Source organism: Simochromis diagramma, unplaced genomic scaffold, assembly GCF_900408965.1.
Source record: "Simochromis diagramma unplaced genomic scaffold, fSimDia1.1 OVJJ01000596.1, whole genome shotgun sequence".
Taxonomy (NCBI): Eukaryota; Metazoa; Chordata; class Actinopteri; order Cichliformes; family Cichlidae; genus Simochromis; species Simochromis diagramma.
This window is the reverse complement of record NW_024387245.1, coordinates 6,733,471-6,756,924: the sequence shown is the minus strand read 5'-3', so window position 1 is coordinate 6,756,924 and position 23,454 is coordinate 6,733,471. Positions and strand designations below refer to the sequence as shown.

The window sequence follows — 23,454 nt, the reverse complement described above, 5'->3', positions numbered from 1 at the left end:
AGGTTAAATAGCGTCAGGGAACTCTTTGTGTGTGTGTGTTACTTTCCCCCCAATAAAACAATTCACCTTAGTTTCATTTCATGTTTTCACCTGCACATCCCAGAAATAATTTACTTCCTGATAAGAGTTAGGCAAGAAGCCACTCCCATGTTTGTAATGGAAACTGTGTAGCTGAAGCGAAGACTTCACAAAGAATGATAAGGTAACATGAGATCCCTGTAATCATTGCAACTGGAAGTTGCAAAAGAAGTTTAGTCTGATGGGAAATGCTGTCGCATACTATTTCTTGTTTGGGATCACAAAAAAAAACAAAAAAACAAACTGTTACACAAAGGTAACAAATTGGCCCATGTTAGTTAATGAATTTCAGAGACTGATGTGTAGGCTTTTAAGTTAAAGAAAGAAACTGATCAACTTTCTGTCATAAATATAATTTCTACAACCTATTATCAATTATTTGTTACCTACTGATTATTAGAAGCACACTTCTACCACTGAAAACAAGTACCAACATTTTTCCCCCTTTGATTACTGAACAAGTCTTGCAAAGGTTTATATTCACTGAAGAGATTCATCTACCAACTAGTACTAGAAGAATGTGAATCAGACGATCTACCTAAGGGATCAAAATCTTGATAAGAGCAAGCCCGTTTTTAACCATAAATTCTGAAAGAAAAACCGCAGCAAAACATTATAAATTCAGGCACTTAAAGGATCCTTAGTTTATTTTTTTGTGGTAATACAAAAAGCATACAGAATTATAGAGGATAGGAGAGATCCCTTTCACTGAATTCAATTAGACCGTACACATAAAATGATTAATAATTACATACAAGCCGTTTTCTCTGTAGCTACATCCACAAACATCCCAGCCCTCCACCGAGAACAAGCATGGTCTTGTTGCTGTAAACGTGTCTCAACAGTTCTTCATACCCACTGGTACTGTGCAGATAGAAAAAAGGCAAAAATAAAACAGGCGATGTAACTTCATACACAGACCACATTGATCAGATGGAGTTTTTATAATCATAATTTTACAATGAAACAAGTTTTTCCCAGACCAAAGCGTGTTTGGAGTTCATTTCCTCTCCATTAGACGTTAAGATGTTTCAGTCATAAACAGGGATTTACCAAGACCCCATGTAACCTCCGCCATCATTTCCATGTATCAAACCATACAACATGCCCACAGGGGCTGATTAAACAGAACAAAAAGAGCATGTAATCATGAAATGACAATTAAGCTGAGATACATGGAAAGTCTTGACTTTCCATAACTGCACAACACATTTTCTCACTTACCTCTAAAAGTAACAACTGGAATAAATCACATGATCATGTCAGGACGATTTCTTCAGAGGAAATGCAAACAGGTTATGCTTGCCGATTAGTCATGTGTGGAAACTCCTACACAAGACTTGCCTCTGACTTTCTGTTTTGTTTTTGGGTTGTTTTTTTTATACTAACTACGATGACAAAAGGAAATTCAACTAATATTTTTGTCAATTTTCAGGGAAATGAAAATATTGTTAAACCTAAATAGCACTTCTATGTCTACATACCACTAGTTTTAAGTGAGAAAATATGTTTTTGTAGTAACTAAAATAGCTAACCTGCTTGGCTAACAATTCCTTAATATGTATAATTAAACACTAATGATCACAGTAAGTGTCACAGAGGGTTTTTTTAAATATCCAAATTCGACCACTACTCTTTTCCCCCCTGCGTCTTTACATCTCGATTCACATTTAGAAATATAAGTAGCAGGAGCATTTTTTTTTAATCACCAAGGGAATTATTTATTTTTTTGGTTTTTTTTTTATTTTTATATTTATAGAGCTGGATTGAGATTTTGTGTTGTCGTTTTTTTCTCCTTTACCATAGTTTCTAAAGTTTATAATCATCAAATCCCTTTGTCACAAGTGGGTTACACAACCCGAGAAGACACCTATAAATACTAACCTACCTGCAGGGCTAGCAGCTGTGCAAAAAGTTAATTAATGGCAGGCTACTCCAAGCATCGATCAGCAACATAAACAGAAACGGAAGACTAGCTGCGCTCTCTACACACAGAATGGACCCTTGAAAAACCAGCAAACTAATGAGAGCTTTGTTAGATTGCACATTTTAAATCTCTATAAGGGCCGAATGATCTCACACTTACTGGCGAAGGAACTGAACTTGTGTTTAGCCCCTCTTTCCCCCTCAAGAGGCATTGAGGGGAAAGGAGGAAAGAAAAATTAAAGCAAGGACAAAATGAATCTGACACAGTCAGGTAGTTTGTAATAATGGGAACCCAGAGATGTGTTCTTAACTCAAGTGGAAACGAACAGGTGGAAGCGGGAGACCTGCGAGAGCAGAAAGAGCGTTGCTCATCCTTTGTCCTCGCGTTAGCATGTGGCAGGGTATGGAGATCTTGAAGTGATGAAGAGATGACGTTTCCTCTGCGCTGAAGGGAAACTCGGCCCCAGTCAATATCTTCATATTCACCATGACTACTGTTGCCAGCTACTGCGCTCTCCGATGTCATCTAACGAATAGAAACCCACCTGTATGTAGTGTTGATGTTTTATAAGTATATCCTTTGCAGTGGCAGATGATGTACCTCACTTGTGTGAAAGCAGCCAGTCGTTTCCATTTTAGAGAGTCATCTAGCCCGTCCCACTGTTAGCTTGGTGAAGCCCACCACCGATCAAGACTGTGTGTTAATATGGACTACCACCAAAATATCATCCAGAAGAGATGTCTAAACAAGCTCCCCAACCAAAACAGATTGTCTCATTAGAGTGAAGTCTGTCTCATTAAGTCCTTCAGCCAATTAAATAATACAGACCACCTTTCAGTCCAACCAATCAGGTGCTTTCATTTAGTAAAGGCGGCCACCACGGCCCACATTAGTTCATTGACATTGGGCTTAGCGCTCTCTTTCTCGGGCTCCAGCTCTAGCAGAGTGTGAACCCTCTTCATGGCGAGGTCGTACTGTTCGTCTTGGAGCGGGGCGAAGGCATTCTCAAGAACATCGGACGAGTGAGCCAGCAGAATCAGGGCCAGAACCCGCTTGTCCATGCGGTGGGGATCGTTGACCCACTTCTCCAAAACAGAGTCCTGGACCTTCTTGACAAGGCGCTGCAGGTAGTAACAGTAAATATTATAGAGTTTTATAGTTAGAATTAACGTGAATTAGATTCAATTAGATCATTGCACTATTCAGGCTCTAACTCGGAATCTGCACCACACCATACCTTTATTATAAAGCACTTTAACATAAAACCAAAGTTCACACAGTTCTGCACGTATACAAATATCGTAAACAACAAAATAAATAATTAAATAACTAAAATAAAAACTTTTTTTTTTTTTTTAAAGTCACATTTGTAGCTTCATGTTTAGCAAGACTTTAACCCCTTCAGCAGTCAGACAGGAAGTTTGCTTTAGCCTCTCGAGGCCGGAAACTAAACAGTTGGTTTTTTGCATAGAAGGTTATGTTACAGCTAACTAATAAGCATATACGGCTGCCAGACTTCTTGTCCTCCTATAGCTGCTTGTTTTAATGCTAGACCAGAATCAAGGTTGTTAACTATACAACCATGAAGTGAAAATGATTTGCCATCCAGCTAAAATATGAGAGAATATATAAGAGGGGAATATTACCCCTTTTGCACTAATACTTGTGCAGTTTGTCAACTCTACTTTAACTGAATCCAGTGAAGAAAAAAAAAGTGCAAATATAGGTCAAACCTCTATCAAATGAAGTTGAGGGTGTGACTAACATGCTCCTAAATAGCTGACAGTTCCTGCACGCAAACTAAAAAACACAAACCTCCCCCACTAATGATATGCAATGATGCTTGAATCAAAATTTTGATCATGATTGCAGAACAAAGTGAACATTTGCATACCTGTTTAATGGTACTGTTGGTAAGCGGATGTGTGGTCATATCAAAAAGCAAGAAGTTCTGCTTCTCTGTGGTGAGGACACCTTTCTCCACCAGGTTTTTGGCCAGACGTTCTCTGACATTTCGCAGCTGATAGTGCAGCTTGAGCGGATTCCAGGTCTCGCCTACGTGACAACATTGAGATGGGCTTTCAGACGCAACAAAATAAATGACGTGCATGCCGAGGTCATTTTTCCCCTTTAAGGTTCTTAGCTGAGAACAGGAGCCAAAAATGCTTCCTGTGTTGCTTTTATAAAGGATGCACCCATTGTTATATTTTGTTACATTTTGCAGACTGTGACAGTGCACAAAATGTAAATGTATTTTAATTAAAAATAAATGTTTAAAGTGTAATAAATCTTCATCATTACACTGTCTTTTGATATTTATCCATCTTGGAAAAGTTTTGGGACTACAGATAAACGCTAGCTACTGCCATTGGTGAATGTCATCTCACACAACGAACACCAAGACTGACATCTACTGACAGATTGGTGCATCCCTAATTATCTAATGTATTTCCAACAATTGCCACTTGGGGCACTACAAGGTGTTTTTAAAACAATTTTAAAAATCAATTAATCCTGCTACTGACAAATGTGACATTACATTGCACATAAGCAAGCAGTACTCCTCCGCCCCAACATTTTAGACACCTATGTGACCGAAAAGGTGAAACAATAAGCAGATCACCACTAGGTTTGGCTAACAAATACAGCAGTCCTTATCTCACCACTCAGTAGCTCTATCCAGCTCTGGACATTCTCTGGAGGCTGAGTTTCTTTAATGTGTTTCAAGGCCTCATCCAGCAGCACGTCTCCTGTTGGAGCATCTGACTTGCAGATCACCTTGCCAGAGAAAGGTAAACATTTTAATAATGATGGCTGCTGTCTGTGGAATTGTGATGTAGACACATCCTGTGTGAGGAGGAATTACATAGATAACTAGGTGTAAATCTCCCGACAAAAAAATGCTTCCTTCTTCGTCAGAAGAAAAGCAAACAGTGTCAAGTGTCCACTACGTCAAAGCATTTAACCGGACAAACTGGTCCTTTTCCCCCTACACACACGCACAAACATCTGATCGCAATATAATAGTTCTCACCTTTCTTGCCAGCAGGCTTTTCCTTCGCACACCGGACGCCTCCAGCTGTAACCTCCCTCTGAGAGCCAGCTCTACAAGCATACAGCCTCGAAGGCCGGAAGAAATACAGTCGTTCCAGAAAGACGTGTAGCCCTGGGTGGAGAAAAAAAAAAACACTCGCTAACTTAGCTGACGTGTTGGAAGGAGCTGAAGCAAAGCGAGATGAAAAGGAAAGCGGTGACTCGCTGGCGAGTTGTCAAGTGAACGCTTGGAGAAACCCGAGCTAAGAAGCTCAACAAACCGGATAATTGTTTTCACTCTCCACCACCCCCCATTTTTTTCTGTAACCTTACGAGCCACCAACAAAACGCAGCGCAAAAACATTTCGATGCGCTTAAATACAAGCTACATGACATCTGCTAGCAAGCTTAGCAACGACACACTGTGAATCAATACACTTCCAGATGTGCTACATGAACACAGCATTCCGGGAAACTTTTAACTAGCGCTTTAATAAACCAGAGTTAGCTTTGTTGACAACCACGACTGGTGACGCACAGTAAACTCTAACATTAGCTAATGTCAAGTGTAGCGACTAAGTTACTAGCCAGCCTGCTAAGCTGGACTGCAAAACAGCGCTCACCTCTCGGTCCTTGAGGCCCAAGAGCAACACTTCCTCCATTAGCGTCAGTCTGGTCTCCTTTGAGTCCCCTTTGTCGTCGTCTTCCTCCTCCCCGCGGCGCACTTCGTCCTCCTCACCGCCGGACTCCCTCTCCTTCTCGGCGGCGGCGCTGCGAATGGCCTCGGTCCGCCGCTGGACGAGGCCCGATGTTCTCTGCGTGAGAGTACTCATAGCTGATGCCGAAAAACGATAAAATCCGAAGAAAGGCGCCGACTTCGACCAGCAAGAGAGCCACGCAGCATGTAACCTGAAGGTTAGAGGTGAAAATCGGAAAGCGGTGGACCGATCGAGCGAAGCCGACGGCTAACGTACAGCTGGGCTCGAGATTCCTGCAGACTCTGCCCACTTCCGGATCCAACATGGTGGCAGGTGACGTAAAAACGTGGCCTGGAGTGATCCGCGGACGCCTCCGGCCTCGTGCATACAACAGAGCACAGCGGGAAATATGTGCTACATAACCTCTGAGCTGCCCCATAAACTGATTACATTTAACGACAAAGACTATGAATTATTCAGAGGAAATCCTGTTTTATAGAGCCCTAATTTAAACAAAAACAATGGATGTTGAGTAAAGCGTTTTAGGAAGAAACTCAAAATACTTTAAAGATGCAAACAATTAGATAAAAATTTAAAAATGGCTGTCTTAATCATTACATTATTTAATCTCTGTAATGACGAGTAAAGGAAACCAAATAACACATCATAAAGGCGGGCTCAGTCTAGGAAAAAGTGTAAAAAATAGCCAGAGCTGGTCATCTATGAACTTTTACTGTATGAAGAATTAGCCTACTTCTATATTAGTGTTGTTGGTGGGGTTTAAAAATAAATAAATAAATAATGATATAAAAATTGGCATTTACGATCTATTCTCTTGTTATATACACTTAATTATTGCACCTTCAATAGATCACTTAAAAAAAATTCTGACCTGGGAACAATTATATATGCTTAAATTAAAGTTCTATTGTATATACTTAATTAATTCATCTAGTTCTTTACTTATTACCACAGCTGAGGTGCTTTGATGAGTTAAATTATTTAAATATTTGATCAAGCAGTGCTGGTAACTGCAGCTTTTAATTGTAGCAAGACCCAAGCTAATTTTTAAACTGTAATATGCAACATGTATTGCAATTTGCACTGCACATTAGTATTATATTTAGGGGAAAAAAATGCAAACTATACATTGGAGAGTTTACTTAGCTCAAACGCTATATGATTTAATATAGATTCTCAACACAAGGTGGCAGGCTATGCGTAGGAAACATGACCAGACTGATTATGTCCTCCCCCTGCTGACCTCAGCTTCTCTGTGTATGATGATGAACACTGATTGTTTTTCTTTCACATGAAAACGCACTGATACTAAATTTAGACTATGTGCATGATAAAAAAATACTAGAAACTAGGTTATTATTATTCTGTTTACAAGTTATTTCCTATTTTCTTACCTATGTTGGCATCTTTAAGCATGAGGGTGCTGACTGTTGCCTTTAGCAGCTGTATGTTGGTTATTATTGTTGTTACTCATCACTGGGAGAGATGCATCTTGGATTATAACCTTGCTCCACTCCCATTTACTGCACATAACTGCCCTCGGTGATGTAAGAGTGGCTGGACTATCATCTTTTTTATGGCATGTGTTGTGCCATATAGTGGAAAAGCCACATATGGAACTAATAATATAAATGAGCCCACATGCCCAAAACGTAAATAGAATGCAGACTTTATTCATGCTAGTTACACGTGTGACTTCCCAGCTATGAGGTCAAGAAGACATTATACAAATGACAACAAACAGACATATCTACTAGTCTAACTCCATTAAATAAAAGCACACCTTTTATATACTCTTGTATATTTTTCTACCTCCAGAATCAAGTAATTGTAGAAAAAAAATGAGTTGGAGGACTTTTTATATGGAAACACAAAAAGCATTAAAAAAGTCAAAAAAATCTATAGTGAAGTTTTATACTGTAAGGTTAATGCCACTAAATTCACCTTCAGTAGCAATAACCTGAACTTACTCCTTTCTGTAGGATTTTATCAGTCTGTCACATCACTGTGGAGGAATTCTGGCTCACTTTTCTTTACAGCCTTGCTTCAGTTCATTGATGTTTGTGATCATTTGTTTATGCACAGTTCTTTAAGATCCCACCACAACAGTTCAGTCAGGCTGAGGTCTGAGCATTGACTGAACCGTTGCAACATCTTGATATGTTTTTTTCCAACCTTTTTGGTTGTACATTCGATCCTTGGGATCATTGTCCTGTTGCATGACCCAGTTTCAGCCAAGCTTTAGAAGCCCTCATATATGACTCTAGAATGCATTGGTATACAGTGGAGTTCATGGTTGACTCAATGACTGCAAGAGCTCAGGTCCTCTAGATGTAAAACAACCCCAAATCATCACCACCAAACCACAGTGCTTGATGAGTTGTTCATGCTGATAGGCTGTGTTTTGTTTCGACCAAACCTGATGCTGTACGTTATGAGCAAACATCTCCATTTTGGTCCAATCTGTCGAAAGGATGTTGTTCAGAAGAAGCCTTTACACCTAAGCTGTGCTGTCAGGTTCTTTTTAGAGAGGCTTTTTCCTGGCAACCCTTGCATATAATCCATGCTTGTCTTTTTCTTTTTACATTGTCACAACCGGTAGCATTTAACATGCTAACTGAGGCCCGCAGAAACTGAGATGTAGCTCTTGGGTTTTTTTTGTTTGTTTGTTTTTTACAGCATTTCTTAGCATTATATGGTCTGATCTTGGGGGGAATTTTGCAGGGAAATCAACTACTGTAATAATTGACGCACTGTGTTAACACATACCTGAATGCCACAGCATACATTAATTCATGAATGGTACTTACATGATACTTATCTAATGATGATCAATTAATCATCAGTGATCAATTAATCAGGTTCACTGGACTGGATTCCCAACCTCTTTATTCCTATGGAAGGACTAAGTGTATACTTAGTTTTTCACTGGACTTGTTACAGTCCAATGAAAACCTGCTTTATATGTTGGGAAAAGGTTTTAATTACTTTCCTTAAAAATCCCCTTTTTCAGTTAAAAGGCTTTATAAACTGTTTATACAAGTGCATATTAAGTTAAAAAAATGCCTTCATATACTTTGTTGTTCAAAAAGGGTAATTTTATATTTTAAAAAAGTAGCTTTAGAAGATGGACAAAACATGACTGAAAACATGATTCAAGTTCCTGAAAACAGGAAAGGTGTGAATATTTTTATAACATTGATTGGGCCTGATTGGGTTAAGATGAGGTCATTTAAAAAACATTCTTGAAAAGGCTCCCTTAGCTCTTATTTCATTAAGCGCCGTGATTATTATCAGAAAGAGTTCCTGAAAGGTAATGAGGAAAGCAAGCAATTCACTCTCTGAGCTGCATGTCTCATTAGGTTAGACGATTTATTCAGCCCACGTTGCGTCAAATTCTGGATAGCTCATCTACAATCAGTGACACCCAGGGTTATCAAGAAGTGGTTTGTGAATCACATTCAGCAACAACAACAGGAGACAAAGAATGCAATTAGCAGCTGTGGATTACTGTGAGGAAATGAGTCCACTGAGGAAACAACACTGATTCAGGGAAGTTGAACCAAACATATAGAACAAACACGTATTAATTAAAATAAGTAATAGAAGCAATATAAAAAAATCCCTCAAAAAAAAAAGAAGAAGCCTGTGGTAGAGATAAAATGTGGCATACATTTTTAAAGAGTAGTTTGCAAATGGAAACACTCAAATATAAAAATGATTAATACACTACTGAGTAATGGAAATAATAAAAGAACTGCTTGGCTTGTGGATAGGAAGAGCTGGGCATCTAACATAAGCTACTTTTACATCTAAGAAAAGCAAACATGAATCAATTCAGACCATTACGAAAGTGACATGAAAAAGCTGCTTCAGTAAAAGCACTAAAAAAGAAGTGTTTGAGAGTAAAATGAAAGTCAGGTTCAGGTGTATACGCACTCACACCTGTTCAGCTATTCATCAAGGCAAATAAGGCAAATATTGAAACAGCCGATCACATTGCAGGAGCATTTAGGAATTTAGACATTTTAAGTTACTCTGAATGTGGCATGGTTGTTAGTACCAGATTGGCTGGTCTGAGTATTTCAGAAGCTGTTGATCTTCTGGGATTTCCCCACAAAACCAAGTCTAGATTTTACAAACAAGAACTTCTCTGGTCAAAAATGTCTTGTTGATGCCAGAGATTAGAGGAGAATGGCCAGATTGCTTCAAGCTGATAGGAAAGCAACAACAACTCAAATAACCGTTAGTTATAAGCAGTGTTGGTCAAGTTACTTGAAAAAAGTAATCAGTAACTAATTACTGATTACTTCCCCCAAAAAGTAATCCCGTTACTTTACTGATTACTTATTTTCAAAAGTAATTAATTACTTAGTTACTTTTTAAAAACACGATTTACAACCTGAATAGGTGATAAAGCGATAGATCTTTCAGCCCAATTCTACTTTTTCTGCATAATCCATCATACAAAATGTAATCAAATGAAAAAGTCTCCTTTTAAAACTTGTTTTATTAGTTTTAATCTTTTAACTTTATGCATCAAGCAAAAATGTAATTATACGCACAATTCTCTGACTTGAAGAAATTTGTTTAACATTTAAACCTATTTTCTGCACATTCCAGCACATAAAATAATTTTTTTTTTTTTTGTTTACACTCAGTCTTTCAAATAGATGCAAGTAAAACACAGCAGAAAATAAATAAAGTCAAAGACTAGCGGTCCTTTTGCTCTATTTTCACCTGTAAAGCAGGAGTGGGATAGTAGGCGGAGGTTTACCCTGGTGCAGGTGTGCCGCAGCGGTCAGTGGAAGAATCCACAAGTTTCTCTGTGAGTTTCCCATTACGTCGTAGCGCACTCGGTGCTTGCTTGGAAGTTTAGGGTGTTTTTTCACTGTAAAAAGAAGTTTTCTTCCCACGCACAATGGACGCTAATGTTTTTGTCACTTTTTATGGAATCAAACTTAAAGTAAGGTCAGTACTTCCACGCTTTAAACGCTGCACGCTCATACTCTCTCCTGCACTAGATATATGATCCATTGTTGATCTGCACACAGCTGTTGTCACGAAGGTCGCACTCGCTTACGTCACTGTCGTGAGACATTCTCGCAAAAAAATCACGGTTTTAGTAACGCAGTAACACAGCGTTCCTACGGGAAAGTAACGGTAATCTAATTACCGTTTTTGCGATAGTAATCCCTTACTTTACTCGTTACTTGAAAAAAGTAATCGGATTACAACCATCCCTGGTTATAAGCATTCCTTAACACAGAATACTTTAAGCCTTGAAGCAGAAGACCACTCCTGTCAGCTAACAACAAGAAACCGATGCTACAGTTCACACAAGCTAACCACAATTCGACAACAGAAGATTGGAAAAATGTCGACTGGTCTGACAAGTCTCGACTTATGCTGCAACATTTTGTGGCAAGGTGAGAATTTTGGGCAAACAACATGACAGCATGGATCTGACAGCAAAAGCAAACCTATACCCAGTAGGTGAGGTGTAACCAGTAGTGTGTCAGGTAGTGTGTAGGTTGCTCTATTTTTAATGCTCTGCTGAGCCGTGCAGTGCGAGATTTCTGTTTTAAAGTAAGCCAAAACATTTGTTTCGTTGTTGTGGTATGAATGTGACATGGATATATCAGCTGTGAACCTAGATAGCAGGATGTTAAAGGTAAACCCCCCTAGCAAATGTTGCTAACATGTGCAAGCTAACCTTTGCATTTTTACATTTTTATTTTAGAGTGTTGGGGGTTTTTTTTGTTTTTTTTTTTACATTGTTAGCCTTTATTAATGTTTATTTATATCATTTATCTTCATTTATCTCATCAAAGCAATTCAACTTCTTTTTAAGATAGTATTAAAAGAAATGAGTGAAACGGGTGCAGCTTACATTAACTGATAAAAATTCAGCTTTTACGTTTGTTTACCTCCAACGTTTGAGTCCCATTTCTGTTTTTTACATAAATATATTTTGAATGAAGGAAGATTATAGGCCACCGTGATGAATTAATTTGAGTATTAAGAATTGTACATTAGTGATAGCAGTGAAGTAAGTCAGATCTCTCACTGTAAAAGTGCCAGGCAATGTAAATATTCAAATCAACCCCTGTAGCAGAAGGGCTTGTGTGAATAAACATGATTCAAATAAATGGTATATATGCCTCAGTAATATATATTTTATTTTTTTCATATAAGCAGCTGTACAGTTTTTGTCAAATGAATACTAGAGCATTCTTCTCTGAACTACAATGTAGTGGAGGAGAAATATAACAAAATGAAACTATACAGGCACAATCACCCAAAATACTTCAGTGGAGTGCGTAAGCTCTGTGTTTGCATCATCCAACCTGAATAACACATCTCTGCTTTGTTCACATTTTATTGTGTCTGCAAAGAGAATCATAACATGTCAGAATCAGCCTGCAAGTAACAAACTCGGCCCCCTTTCGTGACGCTGAAGTCTTAAGTATGGCCCTAAATTAGATTTAGCAGATGGTTGGAAATATGCTCTGTGTAAACAACCATCACGGCCGAGATAGTTGTCAGATACTCTGACCATTTTAGTAGCATATTTGCACACAGTCCAAGATGACATGATAAACATCTAGCATTAGGTCTGGAAAAAGTCTGAAGTAGAATATATCTTCATGTTCGAGTCTGTGAACAGGTGTTGCTATTGAAAGCTACACATAAATCCACCAGTAGCACAAACACATGTTACAAGACTCTAACAGAACGTAATCTGATAGAAAAGACGGCTCAAATGGAAAATAATCTGGTCTTACATGACGATAAAGACAAGAAGCTAGCAGAGGTTTGAGGTGTATCTGTCAGGGAGAAAAAGCAGCATTTTTTACATATGTTAACATTAAACTTGACATAAATTTTTCTTGACATATCAGCTCATTGCTCGCTGCCCCACTGACACTGTTAATAAACCCCTGACTCTCGGTGAAGCCCACCAGAGATCAACGGTTTCAAATGGCCCAAATGAAACATCTGTATTTTTCACTTTGTACATTTGTGCTCCCTGATCTTGGAGTTCTGGCCCTGACAAGGAGCCTAAATCACTCCCAAAAGCGTTCAAGGAAGCCCATATTGGAGCCATTTCCTGTCTCTGGAGTGGGCACATGGGTGACCCTTAGTGACCCTCATTCCCCAATATAAATGCGCATGAGCGCTCTCACATATACAAATGCGTGCACTCTTTAACGACAGCACCCCCACAGCCTGTTGCAGTGTAGTAAGCAATTCATATAATATCTCAGTTGCCTATTGTAATAAATACATCTCACTGGAGAGCAGTGCCAGAGAAAATATAATTACATTTAATGGCTTGTGATATGCCTGAGAGTGGCTTGAGATAAAACAGAGTCACAATTTTGGGATCTGATGCGAATGGCTTGAAAATGAAGCTTCTATCATTTTTCTCACAGTTTGTTTCCATAAAAAGGAAACCAGATCAGACAAGAAGGCCACACTGTATGGAAATAAATGGAGGGTAAAAGGTCAAATACCAAATTTCTTGCTAATTCTTCCCTTTTTGGGGGGAAGTCTGCTGTGAACTTGAACAGCGGGTGAAACAGAAGCTCGCTGCAAATCATTGCAATTGCAATGGCAGCACATCCCTAGCTCGGAGGCTAAGGTGAGTGAAATAAGGCTAAAGAAAACAAAAAAGAAATAATGAGATGAAAGAATAATGAGGCGAGCGAAAGAAAGCAGCAAAAACGATGTCAGTTTCAACATCTGCTCCATATCCGCACAATTACAGGAAGCGCTACGCTTTTGCCCCATTCACAGTGACACGAATAATAAACATAACAATGAGGTAATCCATCTACAACTTATTATGCAGTTGACCAAAGAGCAACTTCACTCCGGTACAGAGGCTTGAATGCATGTACTGAAAGCCTGTGTTATCACATCCACTCAGTTGAATCAAGTCATTTGTTGCAGGATCAGCCAGATACAGAAAACGTAGCAGTGGAAGGAAGAAACTACAGAAATGATAGCATCTATTTTTAAAGTCACGCAAAAATAAGTGTTTAAGGTGAAAGTGAGAAACCTGGAGAGGAGGATTACTCAGATCTGAAGCTTTATGGACAGTAAGATCATTGTTTACCCTCAAAGTCCACAAATTTACTGTTTTAGTTCACTTTCTCATCTCTCAGGTAGTTTCTGTATTTAGATCCTGTTTCTGCACTGAGCTGCAGACAGACACATGTGAAGGCGCATTTTTCATTAGCTGAATTAGACAAAAGCTAGAGTTAAGAGATACTTGTAGAACTACTACGCCAGATCAAGAAGAAAAATCTTGGTGCATCTTACTGCTTGCTAATTTACATTTTCTAGCTGTAAAAAAAAAGTCCTTGTGGATTACAGCTGAAAGTGTTCTTTTTCTATTTAACCTCCATATTTTTGTGATCCTCCCTTTCCTCTGCTCGCCCTGCTAGATTTCTGCAGGAAGTCTTTAACAATAGGACCCCTCCAGAGATTCTGAAGCCCAGCTGTAAGGAACTCCACACAAATACACACAGTGACGAGGCACATGTGACTACCTTTATGTTTGCACGTATACACACATTAACACACACAGAGTAACTCACTACCACTCATTTAGTTGAACATTAAATAGGAGCTCCTGCTGTTTGTGTGATGAAACAGCAGACTTTGACAGGATACTCACGTGACTCACTCTGCCACCTAATTAGCAGGAACAGCTGATGAATCAGCAACACAGCTGACCTCAGTTTATTTACTCCGCAGATGTGGGGTTAAGTAAAATGGTAAATGGCCTGTATTTATATAGCGCTTTACTAGTCCCTAAGGACCCCAAAGCGCTTTACACATCCAGTCATGCACCCATTCACACACACACACACACTGGTGATGGCAAGCTACTTTGTAGCCACAGCCACCCTGGGGCGCACTGACAGAGGCGAGGCTGCCGGATACTGGCGCCACCGGGCCCTCTGACCACCACCAGTAGGCAATGGGTGAAGTGTCTTGCCCAAGGACACGACAACTGAGACTGTCCAAACTGGGGCTCGAACCGGCAACCTTCCGATTGCAAGGCAAACTTCCCAACTCTTGAGCCACGATCGATTGAGCCAGTAGTGGGTCAAGGTTGCCTCAGCCAGTGGCAGAAAGTAAATATAAATGGCAGTTTCAGTTTTAAAGGAATTATCCTCTGTTGGAGCATTTCCGCTTTGTATCACTTAGATCGTCCTGTACTTGACTACATTTTAGAGGGACTATAGTCAGTTATGTTTATTTTCAAAGCTCTAAATTGCTTTTAAGGTTAAGTTTTTACATGTTTTACATACAGTGCTGTGTAGTCTTGAGGCAGGCTTCAGTTCTTCATATTTTCCTAGAAAATGAAAAATAGGTGATGCAATTTACTGAAACATTTGCAGATATACATGGAAGTATAGTGTATAAGGCAAAATTAAAGTTTGTTCTATACTAACAAGCTTAAAAGTCCATATTTTAGCATGACCACCTTTATTCTTCAGCACAGCCTGAGCTCTCTTTGGCAAGCTTTTGTGTAATTTCTCTAAGTAGTCTTCAAGAATAGTTCTCCAAGTTTCTTGAAGGACATTCAAAGCTCTTTTTTAAATATTGGCTGATTTTTTTCCCCGATCTCTGTCAAAAACATCCCACAGTGCTTCACTAATGCTGAGGTCCAGTTTCTGGTCAGGCCAGTCAATGACTGACAGCGTTCCTCTGTGTGTTTTTCACACAGTGAAAGCATACCTGGTTTGCGATCATTGTCACGCTGAAGAATTAAGCTATTGCCAACTAGATGCTTTCCTGATGGTTTATTGGGTAGACCAAAATGTGAGGGTACTTTTCTGTGTTCATAATTACATCAGTGTTGACAAGACCAGCAAATCCGACTGTATTTTAATGTGTTCCACCAATTTTGATGAGATCCTCAACACCACAAGCTGAAATGCAGCCCCAAACTATGACACAGTCTCCACCCTGTTTTACAGATGCCTGTAGAAACTCACTGTACCAATCCTCCATATATATACTGAACCAATAATTTCAAATGTGCGCTTTGACAGATCTGTGACAGATCAAAGTAAAAAAAACAACAAATCTGGACGTAGCGTTTTCATTGGGAGAAACGTTTCATCACCCATCCAAGTGGCTTGTTCAGTCTAAGCTGACTGCAGGTTTCCCCAACCTTATAAACAGTACCTTTGCACAATAACTGAAACTAGCCCACTGAATGAACAATGGGCTGTGAGGCCAGTTCCTTGACCATTAATATGCAAATTGTCATGACCATTGATCAACAACCTCTGATCAGAGTACCATTTTCCATGTTTCTCCCACTGAGAACGCTACGTCCAGATGAACAGAATCAAACTTTTGGGATTTACTTACCTGGATGATTGAGCACGCATCAAGACAATTATGTGTTGCTTTGAAAGGCTGCTAGTGACAGAGCGCCTAAAGATATGTAAGACTGGTCGTTTGCTAAGCTGCCTGTTATGTTTAGTCACTACACTGGTTCATCCCATGTGTTCTTTTTGCGCGCTTGAATGATTCATAGGCCCATTTCAGTTGATTAATAAATAAAAAAATCATTCCTCTAAAAATGGTTATGAAGAAGGACAAAACATAACTTGTGATGTTTTTCGTGGAAGACATCACAGAATGTGGAAAACGAAAATGAAATGAAATACCGCTTTACTTTGAGTACAACCTAAATGTGTCTAAAGAGTTTCAAATATGCTGGTTGACTGACGTTTCAGCCAGTACCAGCTGATAATCCTGACCAGATGACTCCTCATGCAGTTTTCTAGTTGTGGTCAGAGGCCAACCCCCAAAACATGAGATTTGTGGGCGAAAAAGCCAAGCAAAAGTGAACATGATGAGGCGGCGTGGAGACCTTATGATCTTAATCATCATCTGGTTGCACAGTGGGAGGCTGAGTGTAGCAGGGTCAAACACATGAGCATGCCTGCTCGCACACACACACACACACTCGATTCCCTCTGGGCGCACAGATTAAACCTGAGAAGATGTGGCTCCCTGAGGCCATGAACTGAAGCATTTGCACTCTTCTCAGCCTCTAAATCAATGTCCACCACAGGAAGCCTGTCAACATGACCAGAGCTGAATCTGTCAAAGTTAAACTTTTTCGTTGTTATGACACGAGAATTCACAAACAAAAAGTTCAACTACCGGTAAAGTTAAACGGCTAAGACGACGACTCTTGTCACTTACGGTTGAGCTCTTGCTCAGAGAGCAACAGAACATCTGTTTACTGTTTTTCTGTGTTTTACTTGTACTTATGATGTCATGTTCCTAATGAGGGTGTGTTACGAATATTTTGCTGACAGAGCATTGAAATATCTGACTCTAGCTGGAGAGCCTCTGGTTTTCATTGAGAGCAATGCAGTCACAGTGAGGAGCATGAGGTGCAGCAGTAGACCGGCTGGTGGCTTGAAGGTCGTTCTGGCCTGCTGTGAGCAGTCTGAGCAGAGATATTTCAGTAAACAGAAGCGAGGTGATGGGTCTTTCAGAAACTACACATAAGCCAAAACTCACTCGCTCTCATATATAATGTATGCTCTCGCAACAATGTTCATATGTCCGCAACAATGTTTGAGCCAAATGTTTTCATTTGTAATCTTCTATACCAAATGAGCATAGTGGTATCGCTATTTACCAACAATTGATATCATATTTATGTCATGTTAATAACACACATAATATGTTGTAGAGAGGCTGTTCTTGTACAGTGAGTGTGTAGAGTGATGAACAGAGACTCCCCTTTTGCCTCGTTTCTCTGTTGTTTTTTCCGCCTTGTAATCGGAAGGTTGCTGGTTCGAGCCCCGGCTCTGACAGTCTCGGTCGTTGTGTCCTTGGGCAAGACACTTCACCCGTTGCCTACCGGTGGTGGTCAGAGGGCCCGGTGGCGCCAGTGTCCGGCAGCCTCGCCTCTGTCAGTGCGCCCCAGGGTGGCTGTGGCTACAATGTAGCTTACCATCACCAGTGTGTGAAAGTGTGTGTGAATGGGTGGATGACTGGATGTGTAAAGCGCTTTGGGGTCCTTAGGGACTAGTAAAGCGCTATACAAATACAGGCCATTTACCATTTAAAGTGAATTCCTTCTGTGACAAATATTACTTAGAGAAAATTTTATACTGTGACAGGTGTAATCAGCACATGGGGTTAGGCTGAATAATTAGCAGTCTGTTGACACGTGTGTGTGTGTGTGTGTGTGTTTGCGTACAGCGCCCTGCGATGGATCAAGTCTCAGACTAAATTGCTGTTTCAGTCCAACCATAATAACAGTCATTATAGTATTACACTGAAACCTAATGCAAATACCATAAACTTACTGCTTAGCAGCTACAACAGAAGAGCACGTTACCTAGCGACAGCGTTATTGCATTTACCATACTCTCCACACACACGTCAATGCAACAACTGCAAACAACCAGTTTCAAATATTTATCTTCCTTATAGAGGGTGAAACTGATTTTATGTAAATAACAGTAAGCATGGAACTAAATGAACATGTTAAAAGGTCATTTTTGACCTAGAGCTTTTCCTTATTTGTTTGCATGCATGTCATTCTGTTTGTAAGCGCAATACCTTCAAAAGTTTTAAATGATATTTATTGATAAAAATGTAAACAAATTTATTAAATGATGAAATATACACAAAATTATGTCAACAGGGTAAATAACCTGAAATTTACACTTGTTTTTATTGCACTACAAAATTCTTAATGTACTTTTTAAAAGCACGCAGAAAAAAAAGGAATATAGTGAGATGCCTTTACAGCTTTTTGTTGTGGTGTCTGCACCGTGTGTTTATTATGTGGGTGCAGTATGATTAAAACTTCCATTATACTTACTTATAACTTACACATTACCAACATTTAAAGGGTTTTAGCTGTTGAAAAGAAATCTTCTATGGTTGGCGTCAATATAACAGACACATTTGTGGTTCTTTAAAGAAATGTGTTCAAAGTTTAATTAAAACTAAAGCTAATTTACACTAACTGGACATTTCATTAGGTGCACTTTGCTGGGTTGGACTGGGTTTTGTCCTCAGGGCTGGTGCTGAAAACATTCGTCAGAGGTTTTGGTCTACATTCACATGCTAGCAGTTGCTGCAGATTTGTCAGCTGCACATCCATGAAGCCCATTCCACCGCCTCCCAAAGGCAGCTCATTGGATTGGGATCTGCTGACTGTGGAAGCCATTTGAGAAGAATGATCTCTCTGTTATGTTCGAGAAACCAGTTTGAGATGAAATACTCAGTCTGGTCCATTTGGCACCAACAAACATACTGCATTCAAAGTCACCTAAAACACCTAAAAAACCATGGACTGAAACTGAAGTAACTCAAGTAGCTTCCATTTTTCCAAAATGTCCTTTATTATCTTGTTGTCTTTTCTCTAAAACTTCTGTGGAACTTTGTTAATCATTTCAAGTTCATGAAGGTCTGTTTGTGGGTGGGCTGTACTGGGCTGCTGTACAAAGCTGCTTTCTGCTTGTTAAAAATGTGGAGTTCATAGATCAGCCTTAACTCTAAAACACAACTGGATACATGTTGCTTGAATTACAGCCCTTCCACAACATGTCTTGTGTTAAATTATGAACAGAAGTTTTGCCCCCCACCCTGCACACACACACACACACACACACACACACACACACACACACACGCACACACACACACCCTGGTCAGTCCTCTCCGTCTCTTCCCATGATTACCATCCTGTCATGTCAGATGTAACGCCAAGAAGTGACGGCACTCTAAGCAGAATACGATATCCTCCAAATCACAATAGCTGTGCGACATGCCAGGAATGTGATGTCACATGCTTGAAACAACTGTGCGTGCACACATGTGTAAATGCAGCCTGTTTGCATTCAGGTGAGTTTGCTGGAACAAAGGGGATTCCTAAACAGCACATCCTCACAGCAACACTGTGTGCTGCAGATTCTTTAAGGGGCAATCAGTGTGAAGCTGTCTTTAGGGGCTGACTGTAGTCTTTTTATTTTTTTATGTTTTCTTGGAGCTCATCATCCTATAAACAATCCATTCCAGTGAGCGAAGCTCCATCAAATTTCCTGTGTACTTACACTAAGGTCTGGGGACAAACTTTGACGGAAATCACATTCCTGTCATTGTTGGGCAGTTGCAGGAATAAGAACATAGAAACACACACAACAATATCACATAATGACTTCTTACGTTTGCCCCTACTTCTATAACAACACTCCAAGGATACAACAAAAAAACAAGGCTGACTCAACAGGCAAGCCAACAGCTCTGTGAGGCCTCCTGCTTTGAGCAAACGTCAGCATGATAGCATGCCAACGAAAGCAAAGTGCTATCACAACAGCAGCTTCGGCTTCAGCTTGTTTAACGTGTTCACAGTGTTGCACATTAAGTTAGTTGATTCTAAATTTTCTTTAGGTGCGATAGTGACTATAGACCTGCTTTTTCTGTTGTAGTGGGGGAATTCCTACACTAGTTTGCCAATCATAGCTAGACTATAAGGGGCACCTGTGGCCCATCCTTAAGTTCGTCTGGGCTTTTTGAGATTACTGTTGGCACACATTTAGTGTTAGAGTCTGGTCTGAGAGGCAGTGGGTAGCACCCCTGAGCACTCCTCAGTGTAGTGGCCCCCATTTATTTGTACTGATTAGTTAATTTAGTTGGGCTGCCATTATAACTAATAAACTATTGACACTAAACTATCACAACTCTGCCTTGCCAGTAACAAGTCTGTTTGCTTTTACGAATAATGTGATTTAAAAAACAAATGCTTTTCCCCCCTAAATTAACCATTTTCAAAGGTAACAGCACTGAGACTCATTTACAAGAGAGAAAACTGTTTCATGAACTAATTTCTGTTTGTTTGCACTCACTAACCACAAACAGGATACCACAGTTCACAAGTCCAAAAAAGGATGCTAATGCATAGATAAGAACCAGACGTGACACAGCCAGTGAGGCATTCAAGAACAGCAGGACTATCCAACATTTGACCGACTTGAAATATCTCTCAAACCTGTGAAAACCTGAAAACTGTAGCGTATTGAGCGTGTCTGATTCGTAAACCACACATAACACATCATTTTGCTCCTAACCCTCTCAGCTCTGAGGGGGAAGACTCAAAGGAAGCATCATCTTCAAGTCATAATGGTTTACACACAATTTTGGTTTTTAATTCATCCAGTTGCTCTTCATATTTGGTCCCAGCTAGCTAACAGTGCGAGTTTTATCACAAACTTTTGGCCAGTAGAAATGCTTTTATTAAAGTTACATGAAGTCAAGTTTAAATGGATTTCTAAAGCCTAACATTTTTTTGCATACAAACATGCAGAGGGATTCTCTGTCATTGTAAAGACGGCAGGGGTGTCCACTGAGCGTGTGTGTGTGTTTATTTGTGTAAGAGAGAGACAAAACCAGCAGTCAGGCGGTAACTAAAGCTCCACAGCTGAGTGTTGACAGAGTCAGAAGGTTTTGACCTTGTATGGACCTTCTGAAGAGTGACAGGAAGCTTCAGAAAATCAGCAAGAGAAGATAAAGCCCCACAATGCGGCAGACTTAAGAGAGATCTAATTGGTGCACACACACGTCTGATTCTTCTCAGGAACGATGCACAGGAAGGATGACAGGTTTACTTTCAAATTAACGTGGTAATTGAAACATTTGTGCTACTACTCAAGCATCTGAATTAAGGCATGAAGTTCAATAAGCTTTTAACTACTCTAGTTCATGTTTCCTGGTCACAGCAGAAAGGCAGCACAAACACAGTGACTATACAAGAAAAAACAAAAGAAATGATAGTGAACAAGAATTCCTGAGGTGAGGTAACCTCTAAACTCAAGATACTTCTATTTGCTCTCCTTTGTCTGCTTAATGTTAGAGCTCAAAAAGGAGTGAGAAGCTTCTCTCGTTACAAAGGAATCAGTGAGGATGGATCTGCTTTCCTTCACGCTGAGCTGTCACCAGACTGGCTATGTACAAAGTCACGCTAAAGAGCAACAGAGCTAAAGGAGCTGTGAAGTCACGCTGCAAAACAATGAGAAACTCCTCTTATCTTCCACGTTCAGTGCTTTCACTGTTCAGTGCTTTCACAAAAAAAAAAAATACAAGCAAGAAGTCATCCTCTACAGAGGTCAGCATGTCCTTATATAGCTGTGGACTGATGGGCGTCTTCTGATGAATATGGTGTGTGGCCACAGACGCAAACTTTGAGAAAATTGAGTTTTGCTCATTTTGAACATGTTTCTTCTTGTATCTTTATGTATGTTGTACTTACTCTGCAACTAGTGTCTAAAATTAGCCTTATAGGAACAGCAGAGGTGGCAAAGTTACAGACTTGACTCAAGTAGAAGTACAGATACCTGTGTTAAAAATACTCCAGTAAAAGCTGAAGTAGTGAAGCAACTTCTTAATTCTACTGAATGTGCTTAGTTTGAATCTGCTGTGTAAAACAACTGCAGTGAAAGGGATCCTGAAAAAGATGGTAGCGGGTGACAGTAAAATGAGTAGAGTCAAGGTGGGATTGACTCAGTGGGATTCAGCAGGAGGGGGAAGCCTAAGCGCTGTGAAGTGGCTCAGCATGGGGAAAAGAATCATAGTTCACAATACTTTCTCATTTGAGCTTCAGCAGGTGTAGTGCAGGCTGTGATCAGCTGACCTGCTGCTGTTTCTGGGCTTGTGGACTGTGGAATTCAACAAGATGTGCAAAGTTTGACAAGCTCTCTTGGCTGATATCCATCCCCTACACTGACACTACACTGTTTACTGTCTTCATGCTAGACAGTATACAGTTTGTATAAAGTTAAAATTCAGTGTATGAATCAAAGCATCATCAGCTTTAATGCAAATGTATCTCTGCTATGCTAGATGTAACCTAAATCTGACCATGAGCACCACAGAGGTTACTTTGTTACCTCTGGTGAACTGCAGCTTTCTTTTATGTTTTATGCAGCATCAGGTTGGACTTACACACTGCACCAATACAAGAAAGTGAAGAAAGTTACCGCACTGGTCCGTATTAGCAAAACCTTTTCCACAGTTCTTACACTAAACATGATGACAGCTTGAGAGAGAGAGTACATTTTTCAGTTAAATTAAAAAGTCCCACCAGCATACAAATAGAACTCAGTAGTGTAGATAGAGTGAGATACCTTTGCTAATATGTTAGCTTTCCAGCTAACAACAGGTGCACATGGATCAGTCACAGATGAGTTTGTTGTCTGATATCGATCCAGTATTCTGTCTTGCTGCTGCTGACCACGAGGAATAAAAGCAGCAGAGGGAACGTGAATGAGAGAGGGAGATGGAGTAACAGTGAAGATGCAAGAGTAGAGATGGTTAAGGTGGATGAGTTTAAATACCCGGAGCCAACCATTCAAAGGTATGGATGGAAGGAGAGGAGGAGGAGCGGTGTCAGGGCTGATTTGTGACAGAAGGATAGCAGCAAGAGTGAAAGGGATGGATTACAAGATGGTAGCGAGACCTGCTGTGATCTATGGTTTGAGGATTGGTGATACTGACCAAAAGACACAAAGCTGAGATGGGAAAGCAGACGTTAAGATGCTTTCATTGGGAGTGATGAAAATGGACAAAATTAGAAATTAAAAGATCAGAGAGACGGCTCAGGTTGAGCACTTCAGCGACGAAGTCAGAGAA

General features: G+C 39.9%; 1 protein-coding gene across 1 annotated transcript; it reads right to left on the bottom strand.

Annotated features, from left to right (window-relative positions):
• Window positions 1-694: 694 nt before the first annotated feature.
• Window positions 695-21,393, bottom strand: LOC120714542 (Golgi phosphoprotein 3-like). The gene is made up of 6 exons (XM_040000806.1): window positions 21,382-21,393; window positions 5,662-6,036; window positions 5,040-5,171; window positions 4,669-4,783; window positions 3,900-4,060; window positions 695-3,126 (listed from the first exon to the last, which is right to left on the bottom strand). The coding sequence occupies exons 2-6, from the start codon at window positions 5,869-5,871 to the stop codon at window positions 2,863-2,865; spliced, it is 882 nt and encodes a 293-aa protein (XP_039856740.1). The 5' UTR covers window positions 5,872-6,036; window positions 21,382-21,393; the 3' UTR covers window positions 695-2,862.
• Between the last annotated feature and the right edge of the window lie 2,061 nt (window positions 21,394-23,454).

Bases quoted from the DNA above. Each gene is read 5' to 3' on its own strand.
- LOC120714542 (XM_040000806.1), bottom strand. From the start codon at position 5,871: ATGAGTACTCTCACGCAGAGAACATCGGGCCTCGTCCAGCGGCGGACC. The intron at 5,172-5,661 runs GTGAGCGCTGTT...TTCTCCACCCAG, and splicing joins TGGGCCTCAAGGACCGAGAG to GGCTACACGTCTTTCTGGAA. The intron at 3,127-3,899 runs GTATGCAAATGT...TACTACCTGCAG, and splicing joins CCAACAGTACCATTAAACAG to CGCCTTGTCAAGAAGGTCCA.